Source organism: Notolabrus celidotus, chromosome 12 (assembly GCF_009762535.1).
Source record: "Notolabrus celidotus isolate fNotCel1 chromosome 12, fNotCel1.pri, whole genome shotgun sequence".
Lineage (NCBI taxonomy): Eukaryota > Metazoa > Chordata > Actinopteri > Labriformes > Labridae > Notolabrus > Notolabrus celidotus.
The window spans coordinates 19894328-19913803 of NC_048283.1; the positions used below are offsets into that span (position 1 = coordinate 19894328).

General features: G+C 40.1%; 2 protein-coding genes across 5 annotated transcripts; both read right to left on the bottom strand.

Moving 5' to 3' along the window:
- Positions 1-1654: 1654 nt before the first annotated feature.
- On the bottom strand, positions 1655-8948 carry LOC117823002 (zinc finger protein 90-like). 3 transcript variants are annotated; one of them, XM_034698017.1, is made up of 6 exons: positions 8818-8948; positions 8354-8569; positions 6532-7044; positions 5274-5677; positions 4951-5185; positions 1655-3357 (listed from the first exon to the last, which is right to left on the bottom strand). In XM_034698017.1, exons 2-6 carry the CDS (start codon positions 8511-8513, stop codon positions 2006-2008), a joined length of 2664 nt encoding a protein of 887 aa, XP_034553908.1. In that variant the 5' UTR covers positions 8514-8569; positions 8818-8948; the 3' UTR covers positions 1655-2005. The 3 variants fall into 3 exon arrangements, with proteins under 3 accessions (XP_034553908.1, XP_034553910.1, XP_034553909.1); XM_034698019.1 differs by having other exon boundaries at positions 8813-8925; XM_034698018.1 differs by having other exon boundaries at positions 8749-8868.
- Positions 8949-10571: 1623 nt separating this feature from the next.
- LOC117822912 (zinc finger protein 440-like) lies at positions 10572-19180 on the bottom strand. 2 transcript variants are annotated; one of them, XM_034697866.1, is made up of 6 exons: positions 19069-19180; positions 18579-18678; positions 14543-15055; positions 13268-14043; positions 13084-13180; positions 10572-12512 (listed from the first exon to the last, which is right to left on the bottom strand). In XM_034697866.1, the coding sequence occupies exons 2-6, from the start codon at positions 18613-18615 to the stop codon at positions 12481-12483; spliced, it is 1455 nt and encodes a 484-aa protein (XP_034553757.1). In that variant the 5' UTR covers positions 18616-18678; positions 19069-19180; the 3' UTR covers positions 10572-12480. The 2 variants fall into 2 exon arrangements, with proteins under 2 accessions (XP_034553757.1, XP_034553756.1); XM_034697865.1 differs by having other exon boundaries at positions 13058-13180.
- Positions 19181-19476: the final 296 nt, after the last annotated feature.

Genomic DNA, 19476 nt, shown 5'->3' on the forward strand with positions numbered 1-19476 from the left:
GTCAGAATTCAAATGAAACGGCCTCAGACCACATCGCCTCAGGCTAAATGGAGTCAGGCTAAAAGGAGTCAGACTCAACGGTAAAAGTGTTTCATCTTTTGTAAATTTGTTTCCTTAAATGTAAATTTGTTTTGGCTTTGGTAAAAGTGTTTTGCTGATTTAATTTTGTTTTATAAAATGTAAAAATGTTTTCCAAAATGTAAAATTGTCTCCAACTTTGTGATAGTGTTTCATCTTTTGTAAATTTGTTTTGTCCTTCAGGGCCACCGTATAAAATATACCATCATGAAATTAACTTATGTAAGGGTTTGAAGCCATAAACAAAACTTTTTTTAAAAAGCATGTTAAATTTTAGACAGGAGCCCTAAAAGGACATGATTAAATAATTTCATTTTCTCCATTTTCTCGAGATAACTAGTTAATTTTATCACTATCTCAAGAAAACAAATCTTGTTATCTCCACTTATTTTTCTCTTGATAATGGGATCATTTATCTCGTTTGATCCAGAGAACAAAGCTTGTTTAATGTGTTTTTGATCTTCAACCTGTAAGATAAATTTCACCAACAAAACTTATTTCTACTCTTTACTGAGGCAAAAGTTGCTAAACAATGTGTGCGAAAAAAACAAAACAATTAAAGAAACTGAATACAGCCCTTTCCTACTACCTGAAGTTACTTGGTTACCATATGAATAAATGAGCTCCTTTTATTTTTAGCCCTAAAAGAACATGATGAAATACAATTTTATTTTCTCTGTTTTTTGAGATCTCAACTTATTTTTCTTATTATCTGGAGAAAACAGAGAAAATAAAATGTATTTAATCATGTCCTTTAAGGGCTTCCGTAAGTATGCCCTCTTGAATTGTTGTCTTGTATTGTCCAGTATTCGCTACAGAGTTGGGGAGCAAAGCTGTAGACTTGAGACTGCTTTAAAAACTTCTATGTATCTTAATGGCAGTCTAAAGGCATCTGAAAAAATCCATAAATAGAATTGGAAAACCGAGAACCAGCTCAACCGTTTAAAAGATGAATACGTGACCACAGAAGGAGCAGCACTACAGCGTTAAACATTTCATCACATGTAAGCAAAGAGAGTGACCTGATGACAGCAATACAGTTTCTAATCACAATACAAGTTTTGCGGGTTGATGAAATAACATCCTCACAAAAAACGGAAGGCAGAACTAATGATGTAAGAAACACTAAGTTGAGTATTTCCTGACAGAAGCACAATTCAAAGCCAGTTTGTGGTGAATCGTCAGCTCTCAGGGAAAGTCATGTTGATATATTATGCAGACAATTTAGTTCACACTGGCAGTCGAGGGTCATACCATGAGCTCAGATAATTTAAATGCATCACTAATGTATGTGAGAATCTGCGTTCACTTCATTGTCATGTTGAAATATTTTTCTTAGCTTATTCTAACTCACTTCAAATTTTAATTTTAATTTTAATATATTTCTAATTTTCCTTTTCTTTTCTGTTTTATAATATTTGACATTTTTATTGTGCTCTTTCATGCTTGTCTGAATGTTTCCAATGCTTTTAATGTTTTAATGTAAAGCACATTGAGTTGTGTATGAAATGCGCCATACAAATAAAGTCGCCTTGCCTTGCCTTGCCTTGGAACGGAAAGAAAACACAAAAAAATCTAATTTTATGCGTTACATTTTATTAGGTGTAAAACATACAAGGAGGTAGATTAACTTCAGTTGGATTCTCAGATTGTCACCTTAACACAATGTCCATCTTATCTCAGTAAAAAGAAAAACAAATGAACAGAAATCTGTAAAATAATGTCCCTGCATCAGTCTTTGAACTTTTGAGGCTTCCTCTCTTGCACATACCAATAATCAACAGTACATTGGTATTTCTCCTCAATGTGAACAATGAGCAAAGACTAAAAACTCCAAGAACACTCGATACATATTGATTAAAACTAAACTGTCCACTCTGTCACTAAGCCCTCTGCACCAGTATGAAAATATGACCTATGTGAGCTTTCAACCCAATAGATCATCATGTGGAATCGGCAGCTCCCCAGTAGCATGCTTTATATAATGCATATGCAGCTCTGCTACTTCCTCAAAGCCCATATCACAAACACAACACTCCCATTCACAATACTTGTGATCTTCATACTGGATTGTGTCTTGTGTCTCCATTTTGTGTAACTGGTGTCCTGTTTGTGGCTGCAAGGTTTCAAACGTGGATTCATGATGTGCATCAGATGCAGCTGAACCAGGTGGCTTTGATGTGTTGCAGTGATGTACTGGCTCCCAGCAGTCAAAGTCTGGAGAGTACACACTGTCCCCACACTCAGCACCTACATAGCCCTTTGGTGTCCTGCTCTCCTCCACCCAATCTCCCATGTCTGGCTGCTCACTCATGTTTGCATCCAACTCATCAGCAACACTAGTGAAAGTTTGTCTCTGCTTTTTAATCTCTAGCTTCTTTGCAATAATTGCAGATTTCTTCAACCCCAGATGCATCCCACTGGATCCGGCATAAATTCTAACATGTTTTTTTTGGTGTTTAATCAGATTTAAAGGATGCCCAAATGCTTTCCCACAGACTGTGCACTGGAAAGGTTTGGCTCCAGTATGGGTGTTGTGGTGATGCATAAGCTGTGTGTGCAGAATGAAGCTCTTGCTGCAAATATTGCAGGTATGTTTTCTCTGATCGTGTCTCAGCTGATGTTTCTCTAGTGACTGTTCATTGAAAAACCCTTTTGAACAACTCACACACCAAAATGGTTTTCGTTTATGGAGCTTAATGTGAGACTCCCAGGACTTTTCAGTGGTAAAGCTTTTGTTACACTGATCACATTTGAGAGATTCTAAGTTTACTGGTCCACGTGACCAGTGAGTTCTCATGTGACCAATCAGCCGTGCTTTCCTGATAAAGTCCATCCCGCAGTCTGGACACTCATATTTAGACCCTTTTTGGACACTATTACTTGAAGGAGCGGTTTTGTTGTGCTGCTGCTGGTGTTTCCTGAATGAAATCAGGTATTTATAAACTTTACCACACACCAAACAGGAATGAAGTCCATTCTTCATCAAAACTCCTTCCACTCCACCACCAGGTGTTAAGCCTGAGGGTTTTGATTCCAATGAACTGCTCATGGTGGACACATTTTCATCACCACCTGTGTCGTCATCCTTGGTTTCGCCATCATCCACCTTTGTACAGTCCAGTTGTGCTGAAGGATCCCTGTCCTCTCTTGTCTCAGGTTCCTCCTCCTCTGCCTCCTCATCCTCTTCTAGAGCATGCTGGTGCAGGTGAGTCTCAAAGATCTGCCGGTCGATAAACTTCAGTCCACAATCATTACATGCAAGGCTGCCCTGTTTGCCTGCAAAAATAGAAAAAAAACCCCCATCTCAATTCAAACCATTTCTATGTTCAAATATGGCCATTTAATTTGCTTTATTGTCTTCATCAGAGTATAAATGAAGTAGCAGACCTCTGAATTCATCAGTGAACTTGTTTCCCCTAATAATCCAGTGAAAATGTGTCAGTGTGTTTACTACGAGTTAAGTTTAACTGCTGCATTTAAATCCAGACTCATTGCTCGTCTCTTTGTTCACAATTCTAGTGAAGGGTGGAGCAATACAATGTGAAGTGCTAAGTCTTCAACCCCTCCAACAATTTTTTCTTATCTCAAATCATTTCACATAAAAACATTTAAAGTTTAATGTCTGAAAGTGACTGTGAACCATATGTGGTGCCTTGAGCTAAATAACACAATGCAATGTGACTGCTCAGTTGGTTGGATTAAAAGAAGTTGTGAGAGATTAAGGACCAGAAGACACCCAGAAAGACATTATATGAATACAAATCTTTTTAGAATATAGGTATTTCAACCAAGCGGCAACCTCCGGTCTAAAAATATGAGTCAATGTGGAAGTGTTAAAAGCTGCAGTTCATCGAGGATCCGCTTGAGGCTGGCTCCGGAAGTACCGGAAGTCACATACACATGAATGGGAAAAAGACAATCTTTGCAGCAGAAATAAACATGTTTACAGCCTGGTACAAAAGATGAGTGTAGTCTGAATAGCTAATTTCTCGATGTCTTCTCACTGTGAGTGGGGTGAATTTTTTTCTAACGCGGCAATTTTGAAGATATTGAGATTACTAGTCTTCCAATGAGAGGCACAGCTGCCTGTGGGAACACTGTAGCTGTTGGCTAGGAGGCTCAAAGCCCGCCTCTCAAAGCCCCACGTCACACTGGCTCGACAGCAGCAATATGGCTGCCACTGCTGATTGGCTTCAAAACAGCGTTCAGAAACACATGGGTGACGTCACGGATACTACGTCCATATTTTATACCGTCTATGATTTCAACCAAAGAAAAACATAATGAAGTCAAGACAGAATAAGAAAACATTCATAATTTGTCCGCTTTTCAGTTGAAGATTTGAAATGTGTTGATTCCTGTCAATAGTAGTTTGCTTGCCTCTGTGCTACTATACTGAAAAAATCTTACCTTACATCCAGGAGGGATATGGTCCTAAACTGAGCAGAAGACTCTTTCTCCTTGGGAATTAGGATTGCTCTACACACCAAGCTCTTGTTATATCTTCTTTATCCAAAACTATTATTAGGAATCTTCAACAGAATCAAAGTACATATGATGCCCTTTTATAAATTCAGCTAGGGGTAGGGGACTCTATTTGGTCCTGGGGCTGAAGAGGCATTTGCTTGCATTACTACAGTCTCCCTTTCCTTTCACCTTGGTGGCCTAATGTCCAAAGTAAACTCTACCTCTCCCAACACTCAATTTTATTTCTTGGGGAAACTGGTTAAATGCAAACATGTTTCTAATTTTTTTCGAAAATGTGTCTAGATATTCACTACCAGTCATCAGAAGATTACCAAGTCTTAGTCTAAGGATGAACAACAATAACCCTGAAAATGTAGTAATGTAGAGTGGTCTTATACTTACTTGGACTTGAGGTGTTTCCAACATTTACTGGCTCCACACTCCAGCAGATACTACTGTCCTGTGTGGCCTGAGCCTCATTCAGCACATGGCTGTACTCCTCCTTCACCAGGACTGTCCTTACATCAGAGTCCAGTGATGATGCATCAGCCAGCGATGGATCTAAGATGATCTCTTTGATTTCGATCCCCTGGCTCATAAGGAGCTGAACTCCGTGCTCTGCAACAGGGTTCAAACCCTAGAAATAAGACAAATGTCAGTTAATAAAGTTAAATTCTTCATTGATTTTTATCCTATTATACTAAATGGTACAGTTACTGTCTCACCTGTCTTGCAGTGTTCATTTCCGTCTTCAGGTACAGCTCCTGGTCAGCAGTCAATTTTGGTGTGATGCAAACAGACGTGTCCCAGTTGTCTTCCTCTTCAACCTTTATTTCTTTTTTAATGATTATCTCCTGCATTATTTTCAAAGAGTCAGAGTGTCTGCGCATCTGCTCTGTGTCCATAACGGCACCATCTTTATGCAGAGGTCCATGGGCCCCCAGCTGCAGAGGTTGGGAGACTGATTGAGAAATAATGGGTGTACTTTGTTTTATTTGGTGTCCAGCAGGAGGAGCCTCACTGGTTTCAGCAGGCAGCGAAGAATGCTTTTCTTTCATGTGATTCAGCAGAGAGTTGGTGCTCTTCAAAGTGGTGTTGAATGTAGAACAAGGACTGTTTTCAGAACCACCTAAAAAATAAATAAAAAAATAAAAGTTACTGCATTGTGATATTTTTTGCAAACAGCAGGTCAATGTTTATTATAAGTTTGTGATGTTTTAGGATGAAAGGTTATAGAATTTTTACTTTGATTAAAACAATCCTCACTTATCTGTTTTGGTCTACACCAATGGGAAAAATTAAACAAATGAATCTTACGAAACAACAAAAAAATACAAGACACTAAAATTGATTTTCCAGTTCCTCTTACAGCTCCAGTACTAAGAGAGCTTTTACTGCCCCAAGAGTTAACCTATGTATTGTATGTAATTCATGCATTGCAATTATCAGGCCAAATTCCATCCTTTTTTTCCTTTCATTTTTATAACTCATTTGTTAAATGAAATATAGATCCCTAACAGACTGTGTGTACCTAATAATTTAGAATTTTGGATCAGAAAATGGAACCAAGTCTTAAAGCCTAAACCATGTTGCAGCTGTGTGAAGCTGTAGCACAGAGCAAATAATAGTCCTAGGTATAATGTGTACCTACAGCCTCCCTTTACTGTACTAAAATGTGTCATTTTACTGTGATGGTGGATAACATTTGTCTAAAAGTGTTTAAAAATTTTTGAATAACCACCGTCAAATAAATGTGACCCTCATTTTGGTGCTAGAGGAAAATTAAGGGATCAAATAAGTCTGTCATTTTTATGCTTTGGAAATGGGACTTTCTAGAGCAGAGTTATGTCATTTTAATTTTAACGAGAACTTAACATGCAGGCTGTCACTGGAGACCCATATCACTTGTATAACTAAGAGTACAGTATTTCCTGTTTTAATATAAGACATAAAAGTACATCTGTGACATATACATTTTCTTACCATCATCTTTCTTTTCTTGTGCTTCATCTGAGATATTTCCCCCATCTCCCTTAGCACTCGTTTTTAAATGTGACAGGCTATGTTTCTTCAGATATTTGGACATGGCAAATCTCCTTCCACACTCCTTACAAACAAACGGCCTCTCTCCTGTGTGTGTGCGGCGGTGATACTTCAACAATGTTATTGTTTTGCACGCTTTGCCACAGTCAGTGCATGGATAACCATCCTTGCTTAGATGAATTTTCTTATGAAGGGTGAGCTGATATGATCTGTTGAAAGCCTGTCCACAGATCGCACACTTGTAGGGTTTCTTCTCTATGTGGGTCTTCTGGTGGACCTTGAGCTCTGTGGAGTTTGTGAATTGGAGGCTGCAAACGTAACAAGTAAAAAAGGAATTCCTCAGTATGAATTGTTCATATTCTTCTGGGTGGCTCAGCTTCATGTGACGTTCTTGTCTCTTGTGATCCCCGAAGATTATGTGGCACTCGAGGCACTGCAAAAGGGGCTGAGATGCTACAAGGGGAGGGAGAGAAGGTTATAAGTCACTTATATCCATGTAATCAGAATAGAAGAAAACCCTAAAATAAATTAAAGGCTTGTAAAACATTTTCACTCTGGATTATAAACATGGCTACTTTACAAAGACTGTCCAAATAAAATCCAAATCAAGTCGTTGCCATAGATGTCCTCCTGCTGTGGTCGTTCAAGACTCCAGCTGATACGGACATGCTGGACTCCAGCGGCAGCAGCTATTACAACTACTATTCCTCTCATCACTATCATCACTCTCTCTCCCTCTTATTCTCCTCTATCCCTCTTTCCAACCCTAACTCGGTGGAGGCAGATGGCTGTCTAACATGAGTCTGGTTCTGCTCGAGGTTTCTGCCTGTTAAAACAAAGTTTTTCCTTGCCACTGTAACTAGCTAAACACTGCGAGGGGCAATGCTCATGGTGGATTAAGATTAGATAAGACTGAGAGTTATCCTGTCTTGGTGTTGGGTCTTTGTTAATTATATAACATAGAGTGGTCTAGACCTGCTATGTTTGTAAAAGCACCTTGAGATAACGTTTGTTGTGATTTGGCGTTATGCAAATTAATATTGATTGATTCATTGATAAAATACAACTAAAGGGAGATCCTTTCTCTTCTCTCTTTCCCCCTGTTCCTAAGAGCAGAACTAAAACACTTGTTGACGCTCCTAAAACTATGGAACAGCCTGCCAGAGGATCTGAGAGGAACTGACAGAGATATTGAGACATTTCAATGTAAACTAAAAACGCATTCAGTCTGGCTTTTAAGTAGGGTTTAACAATTGCATTACTTACCTTTTACTGTAATATTGATTTTAATGTTGCTTTATTATTTTAGAAATTTTAACTGTTATCTTATTCTATTTTTATGTATTTATTTTATTTATCTATTCAGTTTTATATTTAGTTTTATTTTCAACTATTATCCTTACCCTTTTTAAATCTATTTATTTTATCTATTTGTATTCTTAATTTTGATGTTTCAACTCGTTTTAATTACACATATTTTATTGTTGGTGTGCATTGGTCTCTGTTTTATTTTGTTATTTCAATTTGAATTTAATTAAATTATTATTTTTATTATTATTTTTATTATTTTCCCCTGATATGTCTTGCCATTGTTTTATTTCTGCTTCTTTCTTGTTTTTCAATCACTGTAAAGCTTGCATTTGATTTGTATGAAGGGTGCTTTATAAATAAAGCTTGATTGATTGATTAATTTACAGGATGATGATGTTTGGTTAGACCATAGACAAAGCACAGAATGACACAAAGAAAGTAAAATACTGACTTATGGGAGGATTGAGCCTGTCTGAAGTCAATAGGTCCCTCTCTTCCAGCTGTGCATGTGGTTCACTTTGTGCTGGCTGAGCTTCAGTCCTGGTCTCCATCTGTAGCTCTGTGGTTGTTGTGGTCACAGGGTTTGGTCCAGTGTTTGTTTGGCTTTGCATGGCTTCCCGTAGCTTGCCTTCTCAAATGCACATGTTTACATGAGTCCAAGACACATCTAGAGAACATATAAGAACGTGTGATTCAAATGTATTTCAGCAGTTTCATTGGCATAGACAGAGAGTTTCAGTTTTACTATGGAATTCCTCCTGAACAACCTCAGGTATAAAGACAACGGTAGTCCGCTAAGTAAGCTTCATAGCCTTCACTGGTTTACGCATTTCTGCTAATGCATACCCTTTAGATATGTTGTACGACCATGCAGCTTTCATATAGAGATGCAAAGATAGGAAAATCTTACGTTACCAAATACTGAATGCCTGCCCGGGCTTATCTTCATACTTTATATTCATCTTCTTCTTCTTTCTTCGTCTTCTTCTCTTGTTGTTGTCGTTGTTGGCGGGAGACAGCAGCTTTTAGGTGTCTTACCGCCCCCTTCTGGGCTGGAGTGGCAGCCCTTTACCCCTTTACCCTTCTATTGTGCTTTTGAGGTTCTGGCTATCTACTATATGACCATGGTATTGACAAATGACAACATTGAAAAACTACATGCTCAACAGTCATCTTTGTACCACAGTGCCCAGGCATCTCCACAATGCTCCCATAAAAACCATCACATAAGATAAGAGAGTAAGATAAGAGAGTCCTTTACTCGTCCCACAACAAGGAAATTCAAGTGTCACAGTGACAGAGTAGACAGTGCAAAATAAATATATAAGCAAACAAGAGCCTATAAAGTAACAATTACTAAAAAGTTATTAGCAATTAAAATTAAAGGGGTAAAAGATAAGCATATCTTAAAATCACACATATATATATATATATATATATATATATATATATATATATATATATATATATATATATATTATTGGTTATAGAGTCTGACCACTGCAGGAAGAAAAGACCTGCGGTATCTCTCCGTGAGACACCGCGGGTGAAGAAGTCTGTCACTGAACGAGCTACCTAGTCTTGTTATGGTCTCCTGGAGGGGGTGTGACGTGTTGTCCATCAGAGAAGATAGCTTTGCTATCATCCTCCTGTCAGCCACCACCTCCACGGGGTCCAGTGGGCAGCCCAGGACAGAGCTGGCCTTCTTCACCAGTCTGTTCAGCTTCTTCCTGTCAGCAGCAGAGATGCTGCTTCCCCAGCAGACCACTCCAAAGAAGATGGTTAATGCCACCACTGAGTCAAAGAAGGACTTCAGAAGAGCCCCCTCCACACCAAAAGACCTGAGCTTGCTTCTTCTGAAATCCACCACCGGCTCTTTGGTCTTTCCTTCATTGAGCTGGAGGGGGTTTCTCTGGCACCAGACTGCAAAATCCTGCATCAATTCTCTGTACTCCCTGTCGTCCCCAATGATGATTAGGCCAACAATGGCGGAGTCGTCACAGAACTTTTGCAGTGGTGGACAGCAACAAAGTAAATTTACTTGAGTACTGTACTTAAGTACATTTTTTGAGTATCTGTACTTTACTTGAGTATTATTTTTTGGAGAAAATTACTCCACTACATTCAGAAGACAATTATTTTACTTTTCACTCCACTACATTTCTATCAGTGCTCTAGTTACTCTCTACTTTTGCTTTGAAGTCAGCTCATGAATTTCCTTATCTTTTCTGAAATCTGATCCCTAAGACAGTAACGTGTTTGTGTAGTTCTGTTTGTCTCAGTGGTTTAGTCATACCTCTATATCGCGCGTCTCCACGGTTGAACGTGGAGCAAACACAGAGCAAATTTCACTCAGATCAGGCAGTTCATTTAGAGGTGGTAATGATGGCCATAATTCTCCACCTGAGCACCCATGGTCATTTCTTCAGCCCGTGTTAGAGGTTTTTGAAATGAAGAATGAAACATGTTCTCCCGGTTTCCCACTCTGCCCAAACATACAAAAATTCACTGTCCAACCTGAGAAAGCGTGTTGAGCTACGTCACGTTTGTTTCATTCCACATGAACATTTCAACTAAGTTGTCTGTGCTTGGAGTAACATAGTTGCTTTTTTTATTCCATGGTATATTTTTTAGAAATTTCAAGTAATGGTTTCTAAATAAACATGATGTAAGGGTGTAAACACTTTATTACGTTCCAGAATAAGGAGGTAGATTTATTTCAGTTATACATTCAGTTTATGTCACTAGCATATGACCGTTTCGTCTCAGTTAAAAAAAATCTTGTAAAATCTCATTGCATCAGGCTTTCAAGGTTTCCTCTGTTGTACATACTAATAATAATCAATTGCTCAAGGAGGTTTGTCTTTAATGTGTGTTACAGGACAGAGGTTCAAAATTCTAAGCACACTACACATGATACAAACATTAAAAACTAAGTTAATTACTTGAACTACGTTGCTTAGCCCTGGACATCAGATTGGAAGCTTTCAGACCAATAGATCATCATGTGGAATCGGCAGCTCCCCAGCAGCATGCTTTATATAATGCATATGCAGCTCTGCAACTTCATCAAAACCCATATCACAAACACAACACTCCCATTCACAATACTTGTGATCTTCATACATGACTGTGTCTTGTGTCTCTCTAGTTATGTTGATGTTTTAAGTGGTTTTCTTTTCAGTGCAGCAAGGAGCAGTGGTTTTCAGATCTTGAAGTGAAGCTCTGGCTCCCTACTGTTAATATTTCCATGTTGCACACTGTCCCCTAACTCAGCATCTTCACACGACTTTTCCCTTCTGCTTTCCCCCATACAATCTCACTTCCCTGGCAGCTCACTCATGTTTGCATCCCTTTCCTCAGTGACTCTGGTGAAGAGGAGGTGGAGAGGGTCTGCAGGATTAGATTCATAGGGACCGACCATCAGCCAGGACTTCAAGTGGACTGTAAACTCCACAGCTCTAGTAAAAAAGACCCAACAAAGATTATACTTCCTCAGGACGATGAGGAGGGCCAACCTCACTGCAACTCTACTGGAGTCGTTTTACCACTGCACAGTGGAGAGCATCCTGACATACTGTGTCACAACCTGGTATGGAATTCATATACAGGTCTCGCTACCATAGCAGAGCCTGTAGGATTGTTAATGATAACACTCATCCCCTTCACCATCTACCCTCTGGTAGAGGACCCTTACATGCAACACCTCAAGACTTAAGAACAGTTTTTACCCTACAGTAATAAATGAAGTGAACTCTCACCCCCAATCCCCCTCCCTTCCACACCACTACCATGTCAATTTTAATGGCATCACCACAGACTGACTGATGTGCAATCACTGCATATGACCTTGATCCCTTTCAATTAATTACTTTGTTTTACTATTTTTAAAATGCGTGTATCTGAATGTGTTAGGCGGATGAACGGAACAGTCTTCTTTTATAAGACACACAAAATGTTGCTGTATGCAAACATGCAATGACAATAAAGGATTTTATTTTATTTTATTCTAAGTTCACTAGTCAACATGACCTGGACTAGTCAAAGTCAAGTAGCCGTGCTTTCCTGATAAAGACCATCCCACAGTCTGGGCACTTATATCTAGACACTCTGGGACACATTTACTTGAAGGAGCAGATTTGTTGTGCGGCTGCTTGTATTTCATAAATGAACTCTGGTAATTTTAAACTTTACCACAGACAAAACAAAAATGACATTAATTTTTTATCAAAACTCTGCCAACTAGGGGCACTGTTGGCCAAGTGGTTTAAGCATGCTCCCCATACAAAGCCCCGACTGTTTGCTGCATGCCATACCCCACTCTCTGCTCCCTATGTTTATGATCTCTCTTCCGCAGTCTTATGAATGAAAGGCAAAATGTTCCAAAATATAACTTTTAAAATAAAAACTCTGCCATCCAACCCCTGGTGTCCTGAAGGGATTGTTGGCACTTAACTTCTCATGGTTCATCACCATCTGTCTTCATCCTTGCTTTTCTTCGCTTCATTCTCACCCTCTTCCTGAGGATGCTGATGCAGGTGAGTCTTCCAAGACCTCCCAGTCGGTAAACACCAGTTCTCAATTGGTACATACTGGGCTGCCCCGTGTGCCTGCAAAAATTAGAAAGATAAACACTTCTCAATTCAGATTCTTTACGTCTTAAAATCTAGCCATTTCAATTGCTGTATTTTCAGTGTCAAAGCATTCTCAGTATATTAGATAACATAGCAGAAGAATGGACTTATCAGGGAATTCAGTTTTACAGTGTTCTTGTGAAAATGTGTCAGTGCAGATACTACTGGTTGACTTGTGGCTCTTCTATTTGTTCACAAAATTGGGTGAGGGATGAACACTCATTTTCATTTCTCGGGAAAATTGGTTAAATGCAAACATGCTTCTTCCTTTTTTTGAATATGTATCTAGATATTCACTACCAGTCATCAGCCAATGATCCTGGAGGACATGAACAAGTCTAAGGCTAAGGATGAACAATAACATCTCTGAAAATATAGTAATGCGGGGTGGTCTGAGATTTACTTGGACTTGATTTGTTTACGTGAACTAGCTCCTCATTTCAGCAGAAACTACTGCCCTGTGTGGCATGAGCCTCATTCAGCACAAGGCCGCACTCCCCCTCCACCAGGACTGTCCTTACATCACTGTGGTGCTGTGGTTGCTCACTTGTCCTCTGTCTGTCCTCCCACATTGGTTCAGCCAGTGATATGACCTGTTCGATTTTTATGTCCTGCACTCCATTCACAGCAATAGGTTTGAAAACCTAGAAATAAGACAAATACCAGTTAAAAAGGTAAATTCTTCATTGATTTTAACTGTATGACATGTAATGGTACAGTTACTGTCTCACCTTTTTTGTACCGCTCATTTCCGTCTTCAGGTACACCTCCTCATCAGCAGTCAATTGTGGTGCAGAGCTAAGGACCTCTTCAAGAATGACCACACCAGAATGGTCACTCTCCTCTTCATGCTTTATTTCTCGTTTAATTATTACCTTCTTCACATCCATGTTAACAGAAGCCTCTTGATAAATGGAACATGAAACAGTCTGCAAAGTGAGAGTTTTCTCAGTTGTTTCATCTGTAGCTTTTCCAGTGAGTCTGCCAGTGCCTATAACGTCAGCAGTACTGCAGGATCCTTTAGATTCATTTAGGTGAACTGTGCCTCTACCAAAAGACCAGTTATCCCTCTCACTCTGTGGTTGGTTTTCTGACGTTGGTTCATTATCAGATGGTTCTCCATATAAATCCTGTTGTGGTGGACTGAGACTCAAATTCACACTTTCTGTTTCTTGTGATATCTCCTGAACTTCCAGTGGTGGAGCATGGGGTGTCACCTGTTCCTGTTTGACAACACAGTTTCCTTTCTGCATACATGCCAAAAAGTCAATGAGTGCGGAAATCTGCTTTGGGTCCATTTGGGCGTCAATTTTGTTCACAGGTCCTTTGGTCAGAAGCCGCCTAAGTGTATCTTGGGTGACAGGTAGGGCCATTGGATGTCCACCTGGAGGAGCTTTACTAGCTGCAGAAAGCAGCGAAGCGTGCCTGATTTGTATGTGCTTCAGCATGGTGTAAGAACTCTTGTAAGTCAAGTTGCACAGAGAACAAGGATAGATTTTCTTAACACCTAAAAAAATGAATGGGAAAAAAGTTACTGCATTGTGATACATCCAAGATACTACAAGACATATGTTGTGACTGTATAATAAAAAAAACTTGATTCAATTTGACGACATGAATCCATTAGTGTTTTTTTAACCAAACTAATTAACTACAAAATTAACAAAACTAAATAATTTTACAAGATAACCAAACTAATATAAACTACTGATAGACTGTCTTTTCTGAATAATTTAGAATTTTGGATCAGTTCAATCATATTTAGTTTTTTGTGACAGTGGGTTGTATTCGTCTACTAGCAAATGCAAGTGTCATATATGTAATCAAATGCTGTTGAAAAAAAGTTGTTGAATAACTACCATCAAATAAATGTGACCAACAGGTCATGTTAGGAATTTTAATCTGAATGAGAATTTAACATATGGACTATTACTGTGCGGTAAAATCCCTAAAATAACTAAGAGTATTTTCCATTTTCATGTGTGACATCTGTGACATTTTCTTACCATAATATTTCTTCTTTACTACCTTCTGGTTTGCTTTAGCTGAGCTTTTTCCTCCACCTCCTTTAGAACAACAACGTGAATGTTCCTCCAGATGTTTGGTCATTGCAAATCTCTTTCCACACGGCTTGCAAATAAACGGCATCTCTCCAGTGTGTTTGCGGCGGTGAGTAGTCAACATACACAAAGTTTTGAACATTGTGCCACAGTCCAAGCATGGATAACCATCCATGCTGAAATGAATTTTCTTATGATTGGTGAGCTGTGATAATCTTACAAAGGCAATGTCGCAGATCACACACTTGTAAGGTTTCTTGTCCGTGTGAGTCTTCTGGTGAGCTATGAGCTCTACGGAGCTTGAGAAATGGTGGCTACAAACATAGCACACAAAAAAGGAAGTCCTCAATAAAAACTGTTCATATTCTTCTGGGTGGTTCCTCTTCATATGACGCGTGTGTTTCTTGTGATCGTAGAAGATTATGTGACACTTGTTGCACTGCAGGGAGTTCTTGGGTGCTACAGGGAGAGGAGAAGTTTATATGTCATTGATATTCATATAATCAGAATAGAGGAAAACACTGACAGAAAATAAAGGATAATAAAAAATCGTCTACAGCTTCCTCTTAAATCGAGATAAAGCTGCATTCAAATCAAACAAGATATTTTGAACTTTGCTCTTTGGTATACAAACATGTACTCTACATGTACATACTTAACACTATTTCTTCACATACTTAACCCAAACTTCTTATATATTTCATATCATTCATCCCATCTGCAATCAGACTGTTTTAACACCAGCACTACAATGTCCCGTTAATAAGCTGGTCTCATCTTTCTTTCCCCAACATGGCAGTTACTATGTCACAAATAACTATTGTATCCATCTGACTCGCACTGTTCTTCATACTGTGTATGTTTGTTTAAATAACCTGGTGCAATTTTATCCGTGCAATAACATACCTTATCTATTTATCATATAGAAGTGTACATAGTGTGTATACATCTATAATAGTTGCCATATTTTATTTTACCCTTGCCATTGCTATTATTATTGCTATTGTATTTTTTAACTATGTTAGTACATTGTTGTATTCCCCTGTCCCGTGTTGTTAGCTGCTGTAACAAAAGAATTTCCCCCAATGGGGTACCAATAAAGTATATCTCATCTTATTTCTCTTAACACTGTATCTGTAAGGCAGAACCAAACAGCAGACTTTTTCTGTATTTAACAAAGTACCTTTAGAAGAGCAGTATCTATTGAAATTATTCTTTTAAACAACTATCAAGTCCTCAGTTAAGGTTATAATAATGAATCATATGGACAATTAACAATATAGTGATGTAGGGGAGAATGGGGTTGGTTGTCACACGGGTTGGTTGGCACACTCATATCTCACCACCAGAGGGCGCTGTCTCTCAAATTGGGGTATGGACAATTCCAGAATTAGGATCAGAGCTCACCTACATAATCTTCTCTGGAGTAATACAGCTGAACTTGAGGTGAGAGGACTTTTTGTGTTTTTCATGTCAAATTGTAAATATTCAGCTCCTCAGTATTTTTCTTGTAGGCTTTTAAACGATGGGTTTATAATAAAACAAGTGTCACCCTTACAAAGTGTGAGGGGAATGCTATAGTTTACATTTTTATTAGCTAGCTAACTAATTGTTAGATGATTGTTAGCCTTGATGCTAGCAAAAATTTCCAGTTGGGTTTGGTCGTCACATTCTCTTTGGGGTTGGTTGTCACATGTAACAAACAGTTGAGTTGGCCATTATTGTTAGGCCTATTTGTTTTGTTCTTTATGTTGTTCCATAGGCTGGCCTAAACATTTGTTTCCTGTTCATGTTCCTTGCTCAGTTTATGTTAAAATGCATTAAGTTATGTAGGCCTATCTCTTGTCAGTGCAATTAAACTTTCAAATTTAGTTCTGCCTTCTTGCCTTTTTAAAAAGATTTTTTCCATTGAAATACCATTGTGACAACCAACCCCATAGTGTGTGACAACCAACCCCATAGTGTGAGACAACCAACCCCATAGTGTGTGACAACCAACCCCATAGTGTGTGACAACCAACCCCATAGTGTGTGACAACCAACCCCATAGTGTGAGACAACTAACCCCATAGTGTGTGACAACCAACCCCATAGTGTGAGACAACTAACCCTATAGTGTGTGACAACCAACCCCATAGTGTGTGACAACCATCCCCATAGTGTGTGACAACCAACCCCATAGTGTGAGACAACCAACCCCATAGTGTGTGACAACCAACCCCATAGTGTGAGACAACTAACCCCAGTGTGTGACAACCAACCCCATAGTGTGAGACAACCAACCCCATAGTGTGTGACAACCAACCCCATAGTGTGTGACAACCAACCCCATAGTGTGAGACAACCAACCCCATAGTGTGAGACAACCAACCCCATAGTGTGAGACAACTAACCCCATAGTGTGTGACAACCAACCCCATAGTGTGAGACAACCAACCCCATAGTGTGAGACAACTAACCCCATAGTGTGTGACAACCATCCCCATAGTGTGTGACAACTAACCCCATAGTGTGTGACAACCATCCCCATAGTGTGTGACAACCAACCCCATAGTGTGTGACAACCAACCCCATAGTGTGAGACAACTAACCCCATAGTGTGTGACAACCATCCCCATAGTGTGTGACAACCAACCCCACAGTGTGTGACAACCAACCCCATAGTGTGCGACAACCATCCCCATAGTGTGAGACAACCATCCCCATAGTGTGAGACAACCATCCCCATAGTGTGAGACAACCAACCCCATAGTGTGTGACAACCAACCCCACAGTGTGTGACAACCAACCCCATAGTGTGTGACAACCAACCCCACAGTGTGAGACAACCAACCCCATAGTGTGCGACAACCAACCCCATAGTGTGAGACAACCAACCCCATAGTGTGTGACAACCAACCCCACAGTGTGTGACAACCAACCCCATAGTGTGCGACAACCATCCCCATAGTGTGAGACAACCATCCCCATAGTGTGTGACAACCATCCCCATAGTGTGTGACAACCAACCCCATAGTGTGTGACAACCAACCCCACAGTGTGTGACAACCAACCCCATAGTGTGCGACAACCATCCCCATAGTGTGAGACAACCATCCCCATAGTGTGAGACAACCATCCCCATAGTGTGAGACAACCAACCCCATAGTGTGTGACAACCAACCCCATAGTGTGCGACAACCATCCCCATAGTGTGAGACAACCAACCCCATAGTGTGTGACAACCAACCCCATAGTGTGAGACAACCAACCCCATAGTGTGTGACAACCAACCCCATAGTGTGAGACAACCAACCCCATAGTGTGAGACAACCAACCCCATAGTGTGTGACAACCATCCCCATAGTGTGTGACAACCAACCCCATAGTGTGTGACAACCAACCCCATAGTGTGCGACAACCATCCCCATAGTGTGAGACAACCAACCCCATAGTGTGTGACAACCAACCCCATAGTGTGAGACAACCAACCCCACAGTGTGTGACAACCAACCCCATAGTGTGTGACAACCATCCCCATAGTGTGAGACAACCAACCCCATAGTGTGTGACAACCAACCCCATAGTGTGAGACAACCAACCCCATAGTGTGAGACAACCAACCCCATAGTGTGTGACAACCATCCCCATAGTGTGAGACAACCATCCCCATAGTGTGTGACAACCAACCCCATAGTGTTTGACAACCATCCCTGTGATGGGGTTGGTTGTCACAATGTATCAGAGTTTCTTTGATAGTTAATTGCCTCTTTGTTACAATGAGTTGGAAAATGAGAGGGATACACATTTCAAGCCAACGCCTTAAGCTTTAATTTAATTAGGAATGACTATTGAAAGAGGTTTTGATGATGAGCAATCATCAAAACAGTAAAAAGTGTGACAACCAACCCCGTTCTCCCCTATTCGGTAGTTATTCCACTGGTAGGTAGAGGGTCTACCTGGATCTGACCACAGAAGAACACAGGATAACACAAATACTCACATGTGTCAGGGAACAAGTCTAGGTCATATGGTTCCATTTTCTCCCCTGCTGTCTGCTCGAGTCCGTTCTCTTGGCTTCTCAAATGCACGTTTTCAGAAGTCTGTGGCACATTTGGGAAACAGAAGAACGTGTGATTGAAATATAGCATCCTAGCTCAAAAAACAATGAGGTTGGGAGTCTGATCTCCTTCGTGCTCTGGAGACCAGGGCATGAAGGGGATCCCAATTCAACACTCCTATTTGCAGGAACAGGGGATTTTAGTTTCGCTGAACAATTCCCCCTTCAATAACCACAGATAAAGGTTGTAGATAAGAGCTGCACGCTGAGTTAGCCTGCACAGCATGCATTGATAGCAGGAAAAACAGGATGCAAATGTTAGCATTTCTAATGCATCGAGAATACTACACAAACATTTTGGAGGACCCCGGTTGCACGGACAATTGAACAGTCAAATTAACGCAGGAGTTAGGATATTTCACGATATGCATACCAACAAACAATCTTCTCTTCCCCTCCTTCTTCTCCGTCCTCTCCTGCTTCTTCTTTTGTTGTTAATGTTCTTGGCGGGTCAAACACAGCTTTCAGGTGCTTTACCGCCCCCTTCTGGACGGGGGTGGGATCTTCCTAGGCTGTACACTGGAAAGTGTAATACTGCCCTACCTTTTTATTTACAGTCTATGTGCCCTACAGGCATGGCCGTGGGAAGTAGGGGTGCTGAGGGTGCTGCAGCACCCCTGTTGGAAAAGGCACCACACAATCTTTTCTGGATGCATAAATAAATTGAATGAATACATTCACCTCAACAATAAACTGGACTGGTCACACAACACCGACGGCCTGTACAGAAGACTGAGGTCCTTCGGAGTGTGCAGGACTCTGTTACGGACATTTTATGACA